Source organism: Canis lupus, chromosome 7 (genome assembly GCF_003254725.2).
Source record: "Canis lupus dingo isolate Sandy chromosome 7, ASM325472v2, whole genome shotgun sequence".
In the NCBI taxonomy this organism is placed as follows: Eukaryota; Metazoa; Chordata; class Mammalia; order Carnivora; family Canidae; genus Canis; species Canis lupus.
In genome coordinates this window covers 39736517-39758190 of record NC_064249.1, presented here as the reverse complement: position 1 = coordinate 39758190, position 21674 = coordinate 39736517, and the positions used below count along the sequence as shown (strand labels likewise).

The window sequence follows — 21674 nt, the reverse complement described above, 5'->3', positions numbered from 1 at the left end:
AGTAAATTATAGATGAAACATTATACAGACACTAAAAATGACAATAAAACGTATAGAGGAGAGGGTTCTAATATGTATGACTCCAAAGGAAAAAAAAGTCACAGACTGAGAAATTTGCCCACATGAATATGAAAACCCACAAAAAGGAAATATGTCAAAAATATGAATAGTCAAAAGTGCCAAAATAAACTGATAAACACTTACAAATGTAACAGATTTTAATATATGAAGAATGATTATAAAAATCATATGCACGTCAATGGAAAAACAGGCAAAGGATATGAATAATCACTTCATCAAGAAAAACAGCCAATAAATATACTGTTTGACAAGCCCACTGGTGATTTTTAAAATGTGAATTAAATAGTGTAAGATACCACTTTTGCCTCCCAGACGGTCAGAGATGAAAAGCAGTGTTACTGGCTCTCGCTAACTCACACTGACTGGGTAGGATCCATACATACTGTCTGGAAGGCACTTTGGTGATGGAGCAGATGTAATTTGGTAATGAGTCAAAAGCTTTAACAACATGCATTCCTTTTACTGAAAAATTATTTAGGAATGTGCTGTAATAAAATGATCGGTTGAGGTAAAAAAAAAAAAAAGTTAAGTACAGGACTATTCGATGTAGTGTTTCAGTGGGGGTCATTTCTGTAAACTATAGCATATCGTTAGGTCCAAATACTACCCTGACATAAAAATACAGAGACATATGCATGCTGACATGGGAAGATGTTCAAGGAATACTGCTTTGCGGGGAAAACATCTTAAAATCCTTATATTTGCCCAAAACACGTGCATACAAAAAAAAAGGTACACATACGTGTCACTGTGACACGCACATACAGAGGACGTTTGGAAGGACTGACCACAGAATGAAATAGTGGTCAGCGGCGAGAGGTACAAGGAGTGTGTCCCCCATTTACTTCTCTGTTTTTTCTACTGAGAAAAAAACACAATTAATTAAAATGACAATTATAAGGAACATAGAGGAAAATAATTCCTATGAGTGGTAAGTTATGCGAAAGCAAGAAATGAGGTCAGCTACATACAAGTACGCAACTGTACTCACTAAAAACCAGAAAAAGAGAAAATGGGGTAACTGCTGTGTTCAAACTGATGAGGTGATGGCTGATGGAAAAATCTTTTCCTTTTGCAAATTCCCAATAATGTGGTTTTCATAATTAAAGTGAGAAACTTCCCTGAAGAAAATTTGTCAGCCTTGCTAGAAGGATCTTGTAACAGACATTACATAAAACCCGCTCACTGCACCATGGAGATTAAATCCCTACTCTACTCCCTGAAAGCAGGAAAGGAAACACGTGCGGCCACACTCACACCGTACCTTTGCCAGGAGCGTTTTCCCGCAGCCAGGGGGGCCAGCCAGGAGGACCCCAGCTGGAGTCATCAATCCAAGCGCTCTGAACTGCTCAGGGCTTCGCACGGGTGCCTGTAGAGCACAGCACTCACACTGGTCATTACAATGTGTATTCTATCCCGTATCTCCAGATGCATGCTACCAACCAGGATGGGGCATCTGGTGGTAAGCACCGGAGTCCCTGCTCCTGAGGAATTTACACTTAAGCATGAGTTCTGGAAACATTTTAAACATAAAAACACAACACTTCAGCATCTTAAAATCAAGATATTTTTAAAGCTATCTAAACTTTAGGGTCTAAAGCTTTCAGATGGTGCCGTCCTGGGGGACCAGAAGCAGCACTGCCCTGCGGGGTCAGGAGCCAGACACTACCCCCTCTACGCTTTTAGCAGCTCCACATATTTAAGTGGATTGTACTTCAGTAACAAACCAGAATGCTCAGGAAAGTGGAAAAGTTAGCGTGGATGAAAATCAATCCATAGTTTCATGGGCACTAAACTGCTTTGACCTGAATGAGTGTCAGTTAAGAAAATATTTCTCAAATTGTCAGCTCTTGGTTGAAACCTATACTTTTTTTTTTTTTTTTTAATGTTCACAGAATTCAAGCACAGCCATAAGAATAAGTCTAAAAGGGAAGCCTGGGTGGCTCAGCGGTGAAGCATCTGCCTTCAGCCCAGGGCATGATCCTGGAGTTCCAGGATCGAGTTCCACATTGGGCTCCCTGCATGGAGCCTGCTTCCCCCTCTGCCTGTGTCTCTGCCTCTCTCTATGTGTGTGTGTCTCTCATAAATAAATAAAATCTTAAAAAAAAAGAAAAAGAGTAAGTCTAAAACAGATGTCAGAAGAATGAAAAAATCACCACTGGAGGCTTCGTGAGAATCCACCAGGACACATGGAAGAAAGCCTATGGTCAAGCTCATTTAGATATGCAGCCTTGTATGCACACCCGGGCACTGGGCCACAGCGCAGGCAGACACACCTACCAGTATCGCCATGGTGAGCTCCTCCCTGATATCTTCCAGTGCGCCAATATCTGCCCAGGTCACACTGGGGACGGTGACAAAGCCTTCCCTCTTGGCAGAGGGCTGCACCGAGGACAGGGCAACAGTGAAATCATTCCATTCAATGCATAGTCCCTGCAGCTGCTCCTCGGACAGTGGATCCTGGCTTCTCAGCAACTCCAGCAGCCACTGCAATTCATCCTGAGGGGAGAAAGGAGGGGAAAGTAAAAACTACCAAGGTTGCTGAAAAAGTTATTTCATACTTTTAAAAATTATTACTGCAATATTTCTTTTTTTTTTTTTTAAGATTTATTTATTTATTCATTGAGAGAGAGAGAGAGAGAGAGAGAGAGACAGGCAGAGGGAGAAGCAGGCTCCATGCAGGGAGCCCGATGTGGGACTCGATCCCGGGCCTCCAGGATCACGCCCCAGGCTGCAGGCGGCACTAAACCGCTGCGCCACCGGGGCTGCCCTGCAATATTTCTTTAAGCTATAGAGCTTTTGTGTGTTTTAACAACTTTCTCCACTGACTCAGTCATTTATTTTACTCTGCTGAGACCATCCGACTTGGTCAGGGAAGGTCCATGGACTAATGGAATGCAGGAAGATGACTTTCGCACGCCACACCACAGCTAGCCGGGCCGATACCAGCAGCTAATGATGTTCATTCCCACAGCCATGGATTCCCATTTTTCACTTATAAATAATAGAAAAGCAGCTGAATTTTGAGGAAATGAAAATAAAGTGACTCTGGTGGCAATATAATTCACGGCACAGTGAATTCACGGTAGTCTATTCAGCACACAGAAGCAGGCCAGTTTCCTAGTACTACCCTGAATCTTGAGCCTCAAAGGCAGACTTCTTGCTTCGTGAAGAATATAAAAGGATGAGTGAAAAGTAACTCTGAGTAATTCAATTCCTAAAATCCTAACGTATGTACAGCATTATATAAGGACTATGCTTACTGTTAATGTTAACAGACAGGACTGTGGTTCGCAATCAGCAAGGAAGGAAAAGACATTTAAAACCAAAGACTGGATGCCTGCTCTGGAAAGCAAAGGCCATGTGACCTGTACAAGCCATAGTCTCTCACACTGAGCTCCTTTGATTACGAAGCCGTACGAAGCCCCTATGCAAACCATAAAGTGCTATAAAAACGTGTTGAGTTTTCATGAAGCACCAAGCTCACAGCTGTAGCACCGACCTTGGACTGACGTGGGCTGTCAACAGAGCCGCATGCAAGCAAGCTCACAGATACAAGTATGCCTGTAGACCACGCTGGTCCACGTAACCAGAAGGTAACCAGAAAATAGAACTAAGTGCCCAGTGCTCCTACAGCAGCTGTCCAGGCCTGGAGGGTAAACACTGAAGCTCTGTGGGCTGTATGCTGTCACTGCAGGGACCGTGTGCGCACTCTGCCAGGAAATGTGACAGCAGGGAGGCGATGTGCAAACACGGGAGCACGGCCGCATTCCCCTGTAATTTCAGTGCACAGGAACAAGCAGTGAGTAGGCAGCCCATGGTTTGCCAACCCCTGCTCCACAATTTCATCATCCATGTTGTAAAATGAATTTATTCAGGATCAGCTAAAAACGTGAAACTTGTAGCTTGGAAACTATAGACATTCTGGGTGTCATGGAGAATCATTCCGTGGATAAAATGCCAGCAAAACAGAAAACCATGCACCTCACATCCACCGACCCTGGCTGCACATCCACTGTGAAGGAGCGGCTACAGTACCTGCACAGAGAGCACCGGTGTTTCAGAAGCCGGCTCAGTGCCAACCCGGTCTTCCTGGCCTCCTTTGGAGGGTAATGTTCCCATCTCAGGATCTGTGGGCTGCTGCTCCTGCAGCGTCATCAGGACCCTGCTGACTGCACACATAGCTGCCTCTCGGCAGAGCGCCATCAGGTCAGCACCAACAAAGCCCGGCGTCAGGTGCGCTAAGTGACGGAAAGGGAAAGTTTCTGGAAGTCTTAGTTTTCTGCACAAAGTTTGAAGTATTCTGTAGAAAAGACAGGGGCAAAAAAATTTAGATTCCTGACCCACCAGTAGAAACAAACTACTGATTATTTGAGGTAAATTCCGTTTTGAGTGTAGACTAAATGGACATCTGCCAGAAATAAAAGCCACCAGATTCAAGTATACCATGAATTCTATTCATCACAAAAAGCTGTGTTGAGGGGGATCCCTGAGTGGCTCAGCGGTTTGGCACCTGCCTTTGACCCAGGGTGCGATCCTGGGGTCCCGGGATCGAGTCCCACGTCAGGCTCCTGGCATGGAGCCTGCTTCTCCCTCTGCCTGTGCCTCTGCGCCTCTCTCTCTCTCTCTCTCTCTCTATGTCTATCATGAGTAAATAAAATCTTTAAAAAAAAAAAAAAAAAAGCTGTGTTGATACATGTATTCACATCTAATTTTATATTAGGACAGTTCCTTCTGCAGTTTCACTGTACTCCCTGTGCAAGAAAGTCCGCTGGCCTGAAGCAGAGCCATGGTACCAGCCACGGACATGTGGGCCTCCAGGCCCTTCTTAGAAGGCCTTCTTCAAAGGCCCTTCCTAGACAATCTGCAGGAAGAAGAACTTTACAAGCCATCAAGATAAAGGGCTGGGAGCTCTGAGGCTGCTCTACTGCTCCAAAGGTCAGGCTGGGTACTGCTTCGTGGGCTTCGGTTTTGTCGCTTCTCAGCTACAAGTGATAGCTGTGCTCACTTGAAGGGCCATCGTGCGTGAACATGCACTAAACCCTTGAAACAGTGGCTCATCGACACCAAGTGCCCACGTGTTATTTATTACGACGTGTGTACCGTGATATTACAAGTTAACCTGGACAAGCAAATGCATTCTGGAATTTCCAAATTTGTAGGGAAGAGGAGTATTTTCAAGTGTTGAGCGGATGGCGAGTAAGTTCCAGGAAAGTCACTGGAGATCATGTAAGTAAACAGAAGCAGATAAACATTACTGACCCACAGAAACTCACTCACTCTACACAGCAGAACACAAAAGGATCGACCTTAAAACCGTTTTCTAAAGATCCACACCTTTGCTGCCACGCACAAGAATACTAAGATCCTCAAGATGTCACAAGAAACAGCTAACATAAGATAAGTATCATCCCTTTCTCAGTTACAACTTCTCTTTCTGAAAAAAAAGTGGGTATTTCCAGTCACCATACTCTGGAAATTCCAGAGGAGACCATACCCACGAAGAGATTTCCAGTTTCCAGATGGCAGAATGACTGTTGCAGCCAATCCCACAGTGGATGGAACCAGATGGCTGTCTGGACTCCCCGCCACACCAACCCCTGCTGTTCTGGAAGCAAACCACAGAACGGGCAACAAAAAGGATCAGTCTTTATTTTTATAAGGTCTTTCAAAAGCTGCCAACTTTGGTCCTTGGTGACAGGCCCCAGTGTGGCTCCGTATAGACACCAAAGAAACAGGTGTCTGTGGTTCTGATGCTTACAAATCTTACTAAGAAGAGAAAGGCCTCCTGACATGGGTCTCTCTGTGTCAGCTCTAGCTGATGCCCTACGGTCGGTAAAGCCCTAAAAAAGATTCAAACCCCTAATAAGGGGTTCTCAGAATAAATGATTAAGGTTTAATACTGTGTTTGATGATAAATAGGATGACTTTTAATTCATTTTTAAGAAATATACCTCTTATTTTGGAAGTTTTAGATTTACAGAGTTACTGCAAAGAGTAGAGTTCCATGTACCCCACACTCCTATTACTAATGGCAATTCTGAGGATGAGTGGCCCAGATTCTATAGAGTCCCCCTAAATGGGATAAGTCTGATACTTTCATGGATTTCAGACTAAGTTAATGTGCTTTCGGGAAGAGCGTAGAGGCGAAGTCTGGCTCACACACCTCAGCGCTGGGATGTGAACTCTGACGCCCAGGCTAGCCACCATGTTTGACAGGGTCTCCATTGGGAGCTTAGGCCCCCTTTCCACACTGTACTCTCTGGGAGTAAGTCGCCATGCCCAGCTGCCATTGAAGGATTAGGGAGCTCAACACTACATCCTTTGGGGCAGTGCATCCATGTAGATCCTTTGGAATTCTGCCCCAGAGACTTGCCTCTTGTCACCCATTTATTTATTCAATTGTTCACTTACATTCGTACAGGCCAAGAGACACTTGACTGCCTGTACGAATATAAGTGAACCACCATTTCTGAAGAAATGAAGTTGACAGAGAATGATAAATGACCTGTGAGAGGGGATAAAGTCAAGTTAACCTTTTTTGAGGTGGTGCACCAATGAGAAGGATTCCTGAGAGCAGGAACTGGAGGCCATCTGGGTGCTGGGCGGCAGAAACAGGGGCCACAGCAGAGAGCCAAACAGCACATTCTGGAAACCCTGCATGAGAAGCACTATGACCCCCGTCTTCTGCATGCCCTCAGAAGACCACAAGGCCCACTCTGCCAGAAAGATGGGGTGTGTGATTCCTCACTCCTCCCCTTGCCCGTGTCAGGAGACCAGCAGCTAGACCTGCACCTGCAGTGATGTCTCAGCGTCTGTTCCTTTCTTTTCTTCTTTCTTTTTAAAGATTTTATTTATTCATTTGAAAGAGAGAGTGAGCAGGGGGAGGGAGAGGGAGAAGCAGACCCCCCACCCAGCAGAGGGCCCAAAGGCAAGGCTCAACCCAGGACCCTGAGATCATGACCTGAGCCAAAGGCAGACTCTTCATGCCTGAGCCTCCTAGACTCCCCTCAACATCTGTTTCTGAAACATCTGAAGTGACTCAACAAAAACCATCTATAGAAACTGACATTTGGAGTTTTCTAGCTAAAATGTTAGCTGGCCGTCTATCTGCTTTACAGTGTCACTCGGGCTTCAACAAAACAGCTCACACCACAGGTGTCCCGTCAGCCTCAGTCTCAGAACAGAATGGTCAGCCAAGGTCTGCCAATCAAGGAAAGTACCCGCGAAAAGAATATTAATCAATCAATCATCAAGACTCACAACACAGGGATCCCTGGGTGGCGCAGCGGTTTGGCGCCTGCCTTTGGCCCAGGGCGCGATCCTGGAGACCCGGGATCGAATCCTATGTCAGGCTCCCGCTGCATGGAGCCTGCTTCTCCCTCTGCCTGTGTCTCTGTCTCTCTCTCTCTCTCTCTCTCTCTCTGTGTGTGACTATTATAAATAAATAAAAATTAAAAAAATAAAATCTTTAAAAAAAAAAAAAAGACTCACAACATAGCAGGAACTGTTGCTCTGACTTTACACATAACTTCTCACTGCCTCTCCCTGTGACAGAAGGCACAGGACAGACCAACACATGTCTGTACACAGACACTCAGAGGAAACAGAATGGGAAAAAGTCATAAGAAAGTTAGCAAATGAAAAAAAATACAACTAGGAATTCCAGTTAAAATGGTGAAGAAAGGTAGTACGATCCCGATACAGGACTTGGGTCAGCAAGGAACAGTTATTTATACAGAGAAATGAAAATGCTAAATACGGTTACCTTGAAATTCATAATATGATTAGACACCACAAACCTGTGGGTATGGTTTGGGTATTAGAATTATTAAAGAATTGTTTGTGATTATGTCATGGTACTGTGAGATGTTAAACAGTCTTTATCCATTAGACGCCAAAGCATTTATAGTTGGAATGAACAGTGCCTGGATTTTGCTTTAAAATGCTCTAGGATGGGCAGCCCGGGTGGCTCAGTGGTTTAGTGCTGCCTTCAGCCCAGGGCCTGATCCTGGAGACCCGGGATCGAGTCCCATGTCAGGCTCCCTGCATGGAGCCTGCTTCTCCCTCTGCCTGTGTCTCTGTCTCTGTCTCTCATGAATAAATAAAATCTTAAAAAATAAATAAATAAATAAATAAATAAATAAATAAATAAATAAATAAATAAATAAATAAAATAAAATAAAATAAAATGCTCTAGGAAAAGGGGGATAGATAGAACAAGATGGAAACTGGGTGATGAGACATGGGCTCATTAGTGTCAGAGTTTTCAAGCCCTCCTGGGACTGGGAGGTGGGGCCTCTGGTGCCTCTCCTGAGTCCACAGAACAGGACAACAAGAATCGTGGCCACGGGGTCCCGTGAAGGGGGCCACATTGTGGAGGTGGGGTGAGGAGAGATGCATGGACAAGCAGGTCCATGGGTAAGCCCAGCCCTGAAGCTCCAAGCTCCAGCTGCTGTCTCTCCCTGAGACAGAACCTGAGTCCTGTACCCACAGGACTTGTGGGAGACAGTTAAAGGACTGGTTTAAGCCACTCCATTTTGCAGTGGTTTGTTCTGCAGTAACAGAAACTGGGACAGTTGTACCAGACTGCTCTGTGTACACGGGGATTTTCCATAACAGGATGCTTTTCAAGTCCAGGAAAACATCAACAGCTACCTTAGAACTCCTATGTGTCGGAAGTTGTGCTTAACGCAGTCCTTGCCAGAAGCCTTTCAAAGTGACCACATTTTCACCATCTTACAGATAAAATGAGGCACCATCCCTACGATTACTTCATCACAAACAAACACACAAGAGCTAGCGATCACTGGCTATCCAGGAAAAGGCCCAGGCCCAAAAGCAGAGCTGGGATTCCTATTCCTGGTCTCCAGGTCCTGGCACCGCCACCTCTGGACAGCATCGTCACCTGGACCTGCTGACCTCTGAGATCACATGCTACAGCACCCCATGTTTGGGCCACGGTCTTCCGCCCACTTGCTCTGGATGTCAGTGGGTACCTGAGCTCACCCTTAACCAAGTGCTGCTGTTTTCTACGACTCAGACCCTATGGCCTAGGTTTTCTTCTTAAATCCTAAATCTCGGCTCCCTCCTGCCTGGACCTGGACCGTTGAGCATTACTCACGGAAAGAAACCCCAAGACCAGGCCTATGGGCACCCTCCCCCCCCAACCCTAAACACAGCCTTAAAACCCTGTTATCCTAGCTGGCTCATCTTGAGTCAGCCAAGAACCTCATCCTCCTCCAACCTCTATGGGTCACATGCCTGACTTTCATCACACGCTCTCTCTGCTTAATTCCTGGAGGAAACACCCTTTTCCAGCAAGGCCCCTGGCCATCTCACCCTTTTCCCTCCACTGCCACTCCAACAGAGGAGCCCTTGCACCCCCTAGCCAGGACCTCACGTGGTCTCCAGCCCCCATTCCTCCCACCTGCTGCATCCTAAAAAAGTCCCCAACACCCCAAAATCCCTGGCGCACAACCACCTCCCTGTACTCTTTTGCAGTCACACCTCCCCTGAGCAAATCATGTAAGTCCACTGGGTCACCCCTTCCAATCGCTTAACCACTCGACTGGGATACTGCCCAACTGGCCTCCTCGCACAGCTCTCGGCTCAAGTCACTGGGGCCACCAGGTACTCAGGTCTAGAAACAATTCCCAGCCCTGAGCTCTCATGACTCTGTCCTGAGGGAAACATACACTTCCCCTCACTCCCATTACAGACATCCTCGTTTCCCGGGACTCTGGCCACTCCTTCTGTACTTTCAGCCTGCCCCAGGGCTTCCAGCCTCTGCTCCTCAAGGTCAGGTCCTGCTGGTCTGATGTGACCATCATCTGTGCTGATGAGATGTGACAAATCATCTGTGCTGATGATTCCCCAGCTTTCCCTTCCTGAGAGCTCCGTACTTGTCCAACTGCCAACTTGACATCTCTATGTGGACAGCCTACAAGCATGCCAAGCTCAACTGCCCTGATCTACTCCATCCCTCCCCAAATCCTCTTCCATAACTGCTCATCTACAGTATTTCATATCCCCTCAGAGAAAACCATCAGCACAGATGCTGAAATCAGAGACCTGGGAATATTCCCTTCTGCTCAATCATAGGCCCCCCTTCCATGCATTTGTTCAGCCAAGAAATGCAACGCACTGGCTCTACTTGCAAAATGACTTGATTGCTCCAGCTGTGCCCCCTCCACACTCCTGCCACCTGGCACCCATTCCAGCCGTGCCCCCTCCACACTCCCGCCACCTGGTACCCACTCCAGCCATGCCCCCGCCATGCTCTAGTTATCTACCAATATTCCCACCTTCTTAATCCCAATGCCATCTCATGTGGATTTATAGGAGCCCCTCCCTGGGCCACCAGAACCCACTCTTGTTCTTCTTTCATTCATTCTGCATGCTGTAGCTATAGTGATCTTTTCAAAATAGAAAATCTGTTTCCAGGATCCGTGGGTGGCGCAGAGGTTTGGCACCTGCCTTTGGCCCAGGGCGCGATCCGGGAGACTCTGGATCGAATCCCACGTCGGGTTCCCGGTGCATGGAGCCTGCTTCTCCCTCTGCCTGTGTCTCTGCCTCTCTCTCTATCATAAATAAATTAAAAAATTAAAAAAAAAAAAAGAACCCCTAGACCAGGTCTGCTTTGCCTGATACATCCTCCCTAAGATCCTGTTTTTATCCTTTTTGTACTCGTCGTTCTTTTAGTCACTCACACTAGTTACTGAAGTGTCAACCACTGTTTCTCCCTCCTTAGTCCACAAAAAGGTACTTAAATAATTCCTCAACTAATGAATGACCTTCTAACAACTGGTGATACACTGACATACCTCAATTCTACTTATGTATTTTCCCCATCTTAGAATTTAACACATTATCTGCATACAATGATATAACTATTTTGCTTTTGCACTCAGAGCTAGACACAAGTATAAAAGTAGGAAAACTGCATACTTCCTTTGTCAAAAATTCAATCAGAAATACTCTTTCTTGGGGCGCCTGGTTGGCTCAGTCGCTGGAGTGTGCGACTCTTGATCTCAGGGTTGTGAGTTCCAGCCCCACATTAGGTGTAGAGATTGCTTAAAAATAATTAAAATCTTAGGAGCGCCTGGATGGCTCAGTCAGTTGAGCGTCTTGACTCTTGATTTTGCTTCAGGTCATGATCTCAGGATTATGGTCTCTGGAATGTGTGCACATGTGTGCACTCGCTCATTCTGAGATAAATATATTTTTAAGTAATAATAATGATACAATCTTAGAAAAAAAAAGAAATACTCTTTCTTAGGGTATAATGGGTGTGAAATAGGTACTAAATGTTAATATTCCAAGATGAAATTGCAAGATGAAAAAGTTCTAGAAACTTGCTGCAAAGTGAATAAAACTAATATTACTAAACCATATAGTTAAAAACAGTTACGATGGTAAGTTTTATGTGTTTTTTACAAGAATAAAAATATTTTAAAATATGCTTCCTTAAAAGATTCTCACTTGTAATTATATTCAAGAGCCATCCTCTTTCAGGCTTTGAACCCCGCTCTCCCCAGCTGGCCTTAAGCATAGTAGACACTTAACACCGTCTTCGGTTTCTGACAACTTGTGCTGGCCTCCGGGACTAAGCCGGAGTGCCCAGCCTGCATGAAACTATGCCAGGAGTGCCTACTGAGCTCACTCTGAGTCTACAATAGTGTTTAAACAAATTGACAAAGGCAGCCATCCTAAATGTAGATACCAGAAATATCTGGATCCCATTAAGTATACAAGAAAACGGCACCATTAGAGGAGGAAACTCTGACAAACTTCCTAATGGAGTGACTGGACTCCTCAAGAAGTGACACTGTGAGCCTCCCTACATGATGTTGAGGACACCTCACTGCCCAGGCAGTATTCCTGCCCAAAGCATCTAACCTGAGTGTCATCAGGAGGAAACAATCAGGAACATTCAAATTTCAAGGCACCTAGAAAATACTGATGTCATAAACATGCTTCCTCCCCAAGGAGGCAGGGTGAGGTTATAGGTTCGATCCCAGAGTGGATTCCAGGTAAAACACAAAACTACACAAACAACTAAACAGGTACATTCTGGAAGCAACTGGGAAATCAGAACAGACTGTATGTTGAGGTAATGCTCAACATGTATTTGCCGAATAAACAGGAACCACTTACATGTTAAATATCACTGAGCTGCGAGTCTAAGCACACATGGATAAACATGAATGGCTGAATGAGCAGGACCACACGTGTGGGAATGCAATCAGCACACGCCTGACTGTGACGATGGCAGCGGAGGAAGATGCCAGCCAATGATCCAAAACCATGAGGAAGGACAATGTGTTCCTTCCCCCTTTCTCCCCATGTGCCCTGTGAGCACTTCTCCTGCACCCCCAGCCTCCTGGCCTGCACTGCTCCCTCCCTCATCGTCCTGAGACTGTCCCCTCACTGCACACCATTCTTCCAGAAAGCTGCTGGGGACCACAGATGCCACAGCTAGTGTCCCGAACCTAAGCCACAAGCCACCATGAACCCAGTATTACAGGTTCAATACTGTAATATTGTGGGATTACACAATATCTTTGTGGGATTCCCGCTCCTCAGCCTCAACAATGCCTCCTGTGTGGTCTTTGCTTCCTGAGATACTGGTGGACATTTCCCTGCTCTGCGGACACTCAACCCCACCTCCTAGGACAGGCTGGCCCTGCAACGAACACATACAGCTTGCAGCTCTCCAGCTGCCTCTTGTCACAAAACCTGTGGTCTTAGGTAGGTTAGCACAACAGATGAGTGTGGTGCTTGACATAACCTCCACGCAGGCCAGCAAGCTCGGCTCCACCCCATGCCTCCCCACACTGTCCCTTAGCTGATCAGCCAACTGAACATCACCAGCCCTGGATTCAAAATCAAAGTTACTGGCGCAAAAAACGAAGAGAGTGAAAAGGTTATGTGGTATTTGTCCCTCCTTGTTTCCAAAGTGTTCAGTTCAGATGTTAGTAAAATTCATCTGACAAGAGTGTACCTTTCCCTGGAGGCTTCGTCTGGGATCCCAAGGCATATCTCTCGATCAAACCTTCCTGCCCGCCTCAAAGCAGGGTCTAAGGAGTCCGGTCGGTTAGTGGCTCCAATGACGAGGACTCGGGCCGTTGCAGCTGTGGTATTCAGATCTAGTAAGAATCAGACACAGGGTGAGGGCTAACGAGACACCGGGAAAGGACGACAACGGCATCTCCCTAAGTCGTGTGAGCAAGAAGAGAGTGTCACATGTTTGACAGCAACATTTATACAAGCTAATGTTTACTAATTATCAATTAAGGGAGAGAAGTGAGGAGAATAAATACACACTTTGTCCTCAAGCAGCTCACAGTCTATGGAGAAACCCACCAGACGAATCCTGTGCAGCACAGGGAAGGGAAAAAACAAAGCATCACAGTAACTCCATGGAAGACAGCATGGGTTCTTGGGGGGTCACAGTCAGGGAAGGCCTTGGAGGACAAGCCATTAGCAGATCCAGGTTAGCAAAATTACACGTGAACCAAGGAGTGAGGGACCACAGAATGCATGGTATGCTCAGAGAGGGGCCCACCAGGCAGCGACTTTTTAGGAAAAGTAGAAGGTGGGGCCCAGCATGTCTTATTCTCTCAAGGGAGGCAGGGAGTCCGAGGCTGCACCCCTCCCAGGTAACGAAGTGGTACGATGATGCTAAGTAAGGAATGTACAGACTAGTCTTTGCCGATGGGAAGGCAAGAAAGGCTCTCCTGATCAGATCTGTGTTTTGGAAAGACAATTCTACCAGCAGAGATGAACAAAGGCGAGCAGTGTTCCCTGCAATGAGTTCATGTGCTTGTGGCCATCAGGGGACAGAGGAGGGAAGGCAGGACACAGGGAGAAGCCCAGGTGCATAGTGAGTCCCTGAGGAGGGTCAGGGGAGCACATCGTCTGCACAGGGAGGAGAGGATGCAGCCATGGCAGCACATGCTGTCGGGTATCCGACAGGCAGCAGGGAGAGGAGCCAGACGCTGGTCAAAACTCAAGGGTTCCAACTCATCCGTGATTCCTGAAGAGCTGCATGCAGATAGCCAGCGGCAAGCGGGCAGAAGGCGACAAGAGAGGGCCGAGTGTGGAGCCTGTCAGACCCTGTTAGTCTGAGGGACAGGTGGGTGGAGGCAGCCATGTCAGGGAGTTGCTAGGGAGCAGCCAGAGTGCCCGGCCAAGGAGAGGAAGGCAGTGCTAGTGCTCAGGCCACACATGCCAACAGCCCAGGGTGATGCAGCCCATGGGACCAAGCGCCCTCGAGAACCACCACGCTGATGCTCTCTGGCCGCTCGCTGCACGCGAGGTGCAAGGGCACAGTTGCCTCCTCGGCCAACCCCTGCCACATCTGTGACAGGTAGGTTCTCAGACGAGGACACTGAAGAACAGAGGTTGGGACAGATGAGCGTGAAAGCCACCAGACGATCCTCCACAACTCTCCCAGGATTAGCTTCAGCTATACGTAGGGGACGGACATATAACAGGAGTACAGTGTAGACCAGAACAGAAACACCAACGTGTATTCAGCAGACAGTGACTACTCCTTTGATAAAATTTTGGATTGAGAAGAGAGGCACAAGGCGGTCAGCGTGAGTGAGACAGGAAGGTTCTTAAATACTTTTTGAAAGTTGCATAAAAGCTCAAGGAGAGGATTCATGCTCGAGAGCTCATAAATGAGCAGGAGAAACTATAGGAAAATGAGGTGGCACAGCACAGTCACCGCACACAAGCTTCCCAAGAAGGTGTGCCTCCACCAAATGCCGCCTGTTTGGAGGCCGGGACAGAGCCCAAGCCACCCCCAGGCTGCTTCATGCAAGTTCTAATGCCCATAGCTACAATGGCCAATGGGACACCTGCTTCCTTGTTCAAGGTCAGGTCACTCAGACGCGGTGGTCTCAGTGACGTGCTCTGAGCATGTCAGGGGTCAGGAACAGAATTCAATGAGGACAGTCATGGGAATCTGTGAAATCTGCAGTCATGAAATAACCCTTCTACAGGAAATTAATAGTCAGCAACGGAAGTGCTAATGTCAAATACGATTTCTTCCGTTTCATAAAAGATAAAAATCAGATCTTAGCCAGGACTGGCCGCCCTCTCCTGCCAGTAGCTTCACGACAAATTCTGTTCTTTCTCTCCCTCTTCCCCAGTACGATGCAATCATGATAAACTGATGTTATGTCAGCCACATTTGAACTTTGGAACATTATAGAAGAAGCAAAGTGTTATTTCTTTCCACACAGAGTAAACCCTGCCTGCATGGCACCAGCTCTCCTAGACAAAACACACATTTTTTGCAGGTGGCCTATTAACTGGATACAAGTGTGTAAACATCTGGAGTCAAGCCCCGGCTTTGCTGATGACCCACTGTATCCACTAGGTCCTGGCTTCCTGCATAGCACTTCCTCATAGACAAGATAATATTTTAAGATGTTTTCCAGCTCTTAATAATTAGAATTATGCCTGAGTTGAAGTTTTTTAAATTAGGTAAAGTTAGTTCTCTTAAGTTCTCTTATTACCTTGTTCAAAATCATTTAAAGTTTTCAATTATTAAAATTTAAATTTGTAAACTCCAAATTGATATTTTATAAAATTCTCAAACTGTAGGGGAAAATGACCACCTGGGACAGACGGGGGCGTGACTGGGTATGCTGAACTGTTGGAAGTTCTCTCTACTCCATTCATAGAGGGGACCCTAAAACACACGCACATGTGTCGGAAACCACAACTAACGGGGCTTTCAGTAAAGTTCTAGTAACGGGCAATCTGGTTACTCCTTCCACATTGTAAAATCTCTGAAATCAGAATGCATCTACGATCATGTGATAAATTCTGTGCTGCATTTTGGCAGGTGGTGTCTCCTTCTTAGAGGGACATAAAAATGATAACCGCGTATCTCAGAACTGGTAATGATGTAGCTTCAATTTGGTAATTCAGAACACAGGCCTCAGAACATGGCAAGAACATCTTACATGACAACAGTAGAATAAGCAACCTGCTCCTAGCACCATGAGAAGCACATGGGCTCCTTCCAATTTTCTTATGTATGTAAACCCCCTGCTATTTCACAGTGCAGAGGATCTCGTTCTAAAAGTTATCTACCTTCCTTCCAAATTTCTACCTAAATGGGAACTGAAAAACATGCTACAGACTGGGAAGAAGTAATTGTAACATGTTTACCAAAGAATTTGCTTCATAACAAATTAAAATAAAATACCCCTTCAAATCAATTTTTAAAAATTCAGTAACACAATCGGCACGGGATGAGAAAGGATGTGGGGGTGATACAAATAGCCAAGAAACAGGGAAAGATAATCACCCTGCAATAAAAACAGGTAACTGCCAAGGACAATATGGCAATAACTCCATCTTCACCAAAAGACCATCAAAGATGAAAACACCCAGTGACAATCGGGGTGGTGGAGGACTTGGATACAGTGTGGCTCTCAGAGGATGGGGCAGCACATGCTGCAAAACTTTCCTACAAAATTTGAATGTGTAACCTCTAACCATCACCTTAAAATGAATAATTTTAAACTGACCATCCATGCAGGTTAGGAGCTGGGCTACAATTCTTCGTTCCATATCTTTTGAAGCAACTTCTCTCTTGGGGGTAATTGCATCAATTTCATCAATAAAAAGGACACAGGGTGCATTTGACTGGAAATAAAAATATCACAAAAGACAATTGTAAATACATGCCCCATACTGCAGCATAGTTTAGTATGCACGTTTTAAAGAATCTTGAAGTTCAGGGGTCGTTCAGCAAAAAACCAGCACTAATAGAAGGCAGTTCCCAGCACATCACTTGATTTTTATCTGACTTAGGACCCTGGACAGGGGACAGTGAGAGACCACACACAGGCTGCCAGGCTGACAGCCCTCTTATCCATCTGCACTTTGCAATGACCAAGTCCCCAAAATTCTTTCATAAATGAGGCATATAGGTGATGCTATGAAATACAACCAGTGGGTGAGCATGCACAAAGCTAGAAGACCAGCACTGGCTGGCTGTGAGGACCACGCTGAGGAAGGAAGGGAGATGAGTCCCCAGTCGTCCAGTGTGGACCACAAGCACCTTCCCCTTGTGTGTTTTTTGAAGTTCAGACTAGACTAAGTGGAGAGAGGAAGTTAAGAAAGAAGCACCAACCACCTGGAACAAAGCCAGGGACATGGGAAACAGAGATATAGGGGCTCGAGGTGGGGGGGAGGGGGAAAGGGATGGTGGGGACTGGGGAAGGACCGTGGGGGTTCAGGGGCTGGGGAGGGAGGGAAGGTGGGGACCAGGGGTTTGTTCAGGTTGGGTAGACACTGGGGGTGACAGTCACACAACATGCAAGTGTACTTACTTAACACCAAAGAACTGTACATTTAAAAATGTTTAAAATAGCAAGTTTAACGTTTCACCACAATAAAAACAAAAAGAAAGGAGGACCAGTTAACATGAAAAATGTAAATAAAGGGATCCCTGGGTGGCTCAGTGGTTTGGTGCCTGCTTTTGGCCCAGGGCATGATCCTGGAGTCCCAAGATCGAATCCCACATCAGGCGCCCTGCATGGAGCCTGCTTCTCTCTCTGCCTATGTCTCTGCCTCTCTGTGTCTCTCATGAATAAATAAATAAAACCTTAAAAAAAATGTAAATAAAGATGTTGAGATATGCAATCTCCAGCATGGTCCCTCCTAGTTACTGAGTGACACGGATTACACTAGGAGTCGGGCTCAGCAGCTAAGGCACCTCAGCCCCACGGGGCTCACAGCAGTTCAAGGGAGGATCTGGCCCATCACTGGCTGACTGGCTTTCCATCCTTCTGGGACAACAGGATCTCCCCATGGCCAGGAAAATTCAGTGAGAAAGAGGAAGAGGCGGTACTGGTCATCAGAACTTGGCTGAAGGGGAAGCATACAGTTCTCAACAGAGGACCCCAGTATCTGCTTGGATGTTCTGTTCTCTGACCCATATGCCTCAGAGCACCCTGCTTCATCAAGTAACGGGGGGGGGGCGGACGACCCAGGACTCACTAGGCACCTGCTGTCACCTGCATTTTGATGTCAGGAATTACAGTGGGAATCCAATCCGTCATTTCTCTGGTAACAGGATTTTCTTCTCACAGGTTCACTTAGGCAGAGAAGAGTTTATCCTGGCATTTCTATGGCTACTCTTACACTGTGATAATCCTAAAGGTGAACAGTTTTCACACTGCTTGCACACTGTCGGTAAACTTAATTTGGGGAAAGTGAGAGCAAATACCACCAGGACAATCTATTTTCAACCCAGAAGCAGCAGGCATGACAGTGTAGAACTGCTCACTAACTGTAGTTACACCGGACTTCAGATTCAACAGATTACTTTGGCCGACAGCCTGTATCAGTGCATCTACTATAAACATTTGGCTATGTTGCCTTGTATGACCCAATGACCCAACGTGGGTTGGCACCAGACTCACCACAGCCTGCTCAAACAGCTCTCTTAGCTTCTGCTCGGATTCCCCAGACACCCCAGACACAACCTCCGTGGCAGCTACCTTCAGAATTGGGAGGTCCAGTTCCTGGGTAGAAACACATCAAAGAATGGCCACATGTCAAAATGTACCTTCCTACGTGTTCCTCATTCAGTCCCTGTCTCAAAATTCCATTTTTGGAATGCTCAATTTTCTGAGAAACTTCATCTTTCTGTATTGGTTTGTTGAAAAACATTATTTAGAAATCTACAGTTTTGTTCAAGCACATCGACTGGATGCCTTCCACTTGTCTATACTTTACAGAAGTCACTGTGAGATCCCATTGTCATCTCCAGAGACAGCTCCCCACCCCACACCCCCCACTCCCCTGCCCCAACCTCAGCCAGAACAATTTCTCAGTTATTTACCTGCCGGAAGGAGCGGCAGGGTCATGACACACTTGGGTCCTACTCACCCTACTGCCACGTCTCAGCCCTGCACCCAGAGGAGCCCAATGCAGAGGAGGAGCCGCCCTGCTAGTGCACATGGCAACCAGCCTGCCTGCACCCTACTAGCTCTCCAGGCCATCCTGAAAATCACTTCCTCGCCCACAGGCATCCCACAGAAACACCACACTGTATCTTCCACCCATGACTGCTGTGACTGCATAGAACATTCACCTGTATGATGGCCATTCCACATGGCCTCTCCTAATAGATGGGGTTTACTTATCACTGCATTTCAACAACTGCCAGGCAGTGGTCACACAACAGTTTGGTCAACAGAGGAATAAATGAGGCAAATCAGAGCACTAACCTATTCATCACTGATATAAAACGCTATTCTTCAAACTGAAGTCACTCATTTTGCATTTTACCACCTAACACAGTTTCTGAAAAATCTGATGGGACAAAGAAAATATTGCTGCCTTTTAATTTAGCCAACTAAGTATCATCACCATTTCAGAAAGGCTAATTAAACACTAAAAAGTACAAGAATATGGGGGCACCCAGCTGGCTCAGTCAGTGGAACAGGTGCCTCCTGACCTTGGAGTACTGAGTTCAAGCCCCATACTGGGTGTAGAAACTACTTAAAAATTAAGAAAAAAAAAAAAAAAAAGATCTAAAAAAAAAAAAAAGTATAAGAACATGACTCTGAGTGGAAATTCTCAGTAAATTTAGTTCTGTGAAAAACAATACAATCCTTAGTTTTCTTATTTACTGCTTTTGAGAACCACTGGCTTAAAGGGAAAGAGAAGTAACTAAAACATAAACTGTGTGTTAAAAAAGGGTGTTTGCAGCCAGGTCATTTTGCTCCCCACCCAACCCTTGCCACATAAATAACTGGCTGCATTAAAACAAATAGCATCTCACAAACAGCAGCACGAAAGAGGGAAGAAACAGAGAGGATGGATCCTCCTGAGAAGATGCCAAGTGTGGTTCAAGTTGACCAAAAAGGAAGCACAAAGGCAAACAGAACAAAGGAGCAGGAGCAAGACGCACGCAGAGCTCACCCCAGCAATAGCGTGGGCCAATAGGGTCTTCCCACAGCCTGGTGGCCCGTGTAGGAGAACACCACGGGGCGGCACGGCACCTAAGTGGTGGTACACCTCCGGGTGACGCATGTGGATGAGCATCTTGCAGACTTCCTAGCAGAGAATGGGATGCACGGTAAGTGGAACTGAGTAGACACTGAATAAATAGTAACTGCTACAATTACTCCTGCTAGAGCAGCGTTCCGCACACAGGTTGTAGTTCAAACAATGAAGAAGCTGCTGGCACTACACGCCCTCTACCCCTCGGCCCCCTGACAGTATGAGCCAGGTCTGCCCCTCTGCCCTTCCCAGGCTCCCTTCCACACTCAGTTCCTACCAGCAAAGAGACGCAGGTTGTTTGAATAACTGATCAACAATAAAGCCACGTGCACCTGAACTAACCTTTAATGTCGCATCATTGCCTCCCACATCTTCAAACTTCACCCTGGAGACCTGTAACTCCAGCCCCTTGGCTTTTGCTGGCAAACAAAATAGACAAAAAGTGTGTGATTCGTTAGGAATTCAGTTCTATTTAATAATGTCTAAGGAAACTGAGGTCCCTGGGACACTGAAGTCTTTCATCACAGATGTCACCACACCTGGCAGGTCCCCCAAGCATGATGGCAGGGACTGGCACCACCTCTTCCGAAACCCGCCTGCCACCGTGCCTGCCCCTGAGGACACATAGCCCACCTTTCTTGTGCAGGACACCTTCTATTTCCCCATCCGCTTCCTGGACATCTTTCTTCCTTTTGTTCCCTTTGCTCCTCAGTCTGCCTTTCCTTTTCTCATTACTCTCCAGAAGGGAAGCATCTTTGGAATCCTGGGAAGGAAAAGAAACTTAAATATGCCATGCCTGAAACCACAACATCAGTAATGTATTCTTCAAGACGGGCATTCCTGGCCAGGCACTGGCATCAGTTTCCAGCCCCTCTGCTCAATCATGGTCTCTGCTGAACACTGGCCACGTTTTCTGCAGCTGAAGCTCAGTTTATAGCCCACGCATGAAAACTTCCTTTCCAGACTCTTCCTCACACTCCCTGGACACTGAACCTGCAAGTGTATTAGAGCCTGCCACAATCTGCTTATATCGGAGAAATTCTGCATCCCTCATGGAACTCTGAGTCCCGGGAGTGGAGACATTAACCTTCGTCTTGTGTTTCTCACCAGCCTTTCACCAGAGTGTCTTCATGTGATGTCTGATGAATCACTACATTAAACAGCACTACAGAGCTGCTTTGAAAGCCATAAGAAAGTATAATTCTGCATAAGAGTCAAGCTATTTCCTTAACCCTATAATAATGTTTTCTAAGAACAGATGATGAATGTTCAGATATGAAAAAGGCCCAGTAATAATTTAAAGGAGAAGGGTTTTGCCAAGTCAAGTCTCATTTCTTGGAAACCACTTACAGTGGTGCTGGCCAAGAGAAATACAATGCCATATACAGAATTTTTTCCCCCAAAAGATTCCATTTATTCATTCATGAGAGACACACACATAAAGAGAAGCAGAGACACAGGCAGAGGGAGATGCAGCCCGATGCAGGCTCCATGCGGGGAGCCCGATGTGGGACTCAATCCTGGGTCCCCAGGATCAGGCCCTGGAC

The 21674-nt window shown here is 46.3% G+C and overlaps 1 protein-coding gene across 11 annotated transcripts in view; it reads right to left on the bottom strand.

The window, feature by feature from the left end:
- Nucleotides 1-21674, bottom strand: part of NVL (nuclear VCP like) — a 90642-nt gene that overhangs the window by 56758 nt on the left and 12210 nt on the right. For all 11 annotated transcript variants that reach the window (XR_007412004.1, XR_003129362.3, XM_049112488.1 and 8 more), the window contains 9 exons: nt 20761-20890; nt 20470-20546; nt 20047-20181; nt 18540-18641; nt 16638-16755; nt 13088-13232; nt 4120-4384; nt 2362-2580; nt 1346-1450 (listed from right to left, as the gene is read on the bottom strand). Coding sequence is in view for 9 of the 11 variants with exons in the window: in XM_049112488.1 (XP_048968445.1) it covers nt 1346-1450; nt 2362-2580; nt 4120-4384; nt 13088-13232; nt 16638-16755; nt 18540-18641; nt 20047-20181; nt 20470-20546; nt 20761-20890 (1296 nt within the window). In the remaining 2 variants the exon portion in view is untranslated. The remainder of the gene's footprint in view (nt 1-1345; nt 1451-2361; nt 2581-4119; nt 4385-13087; nt 13233-16637; nt 16756-18539; nt 18642-20046; nt 20182-20469; nt 20547-20760; nt 20891-21674) is intronic.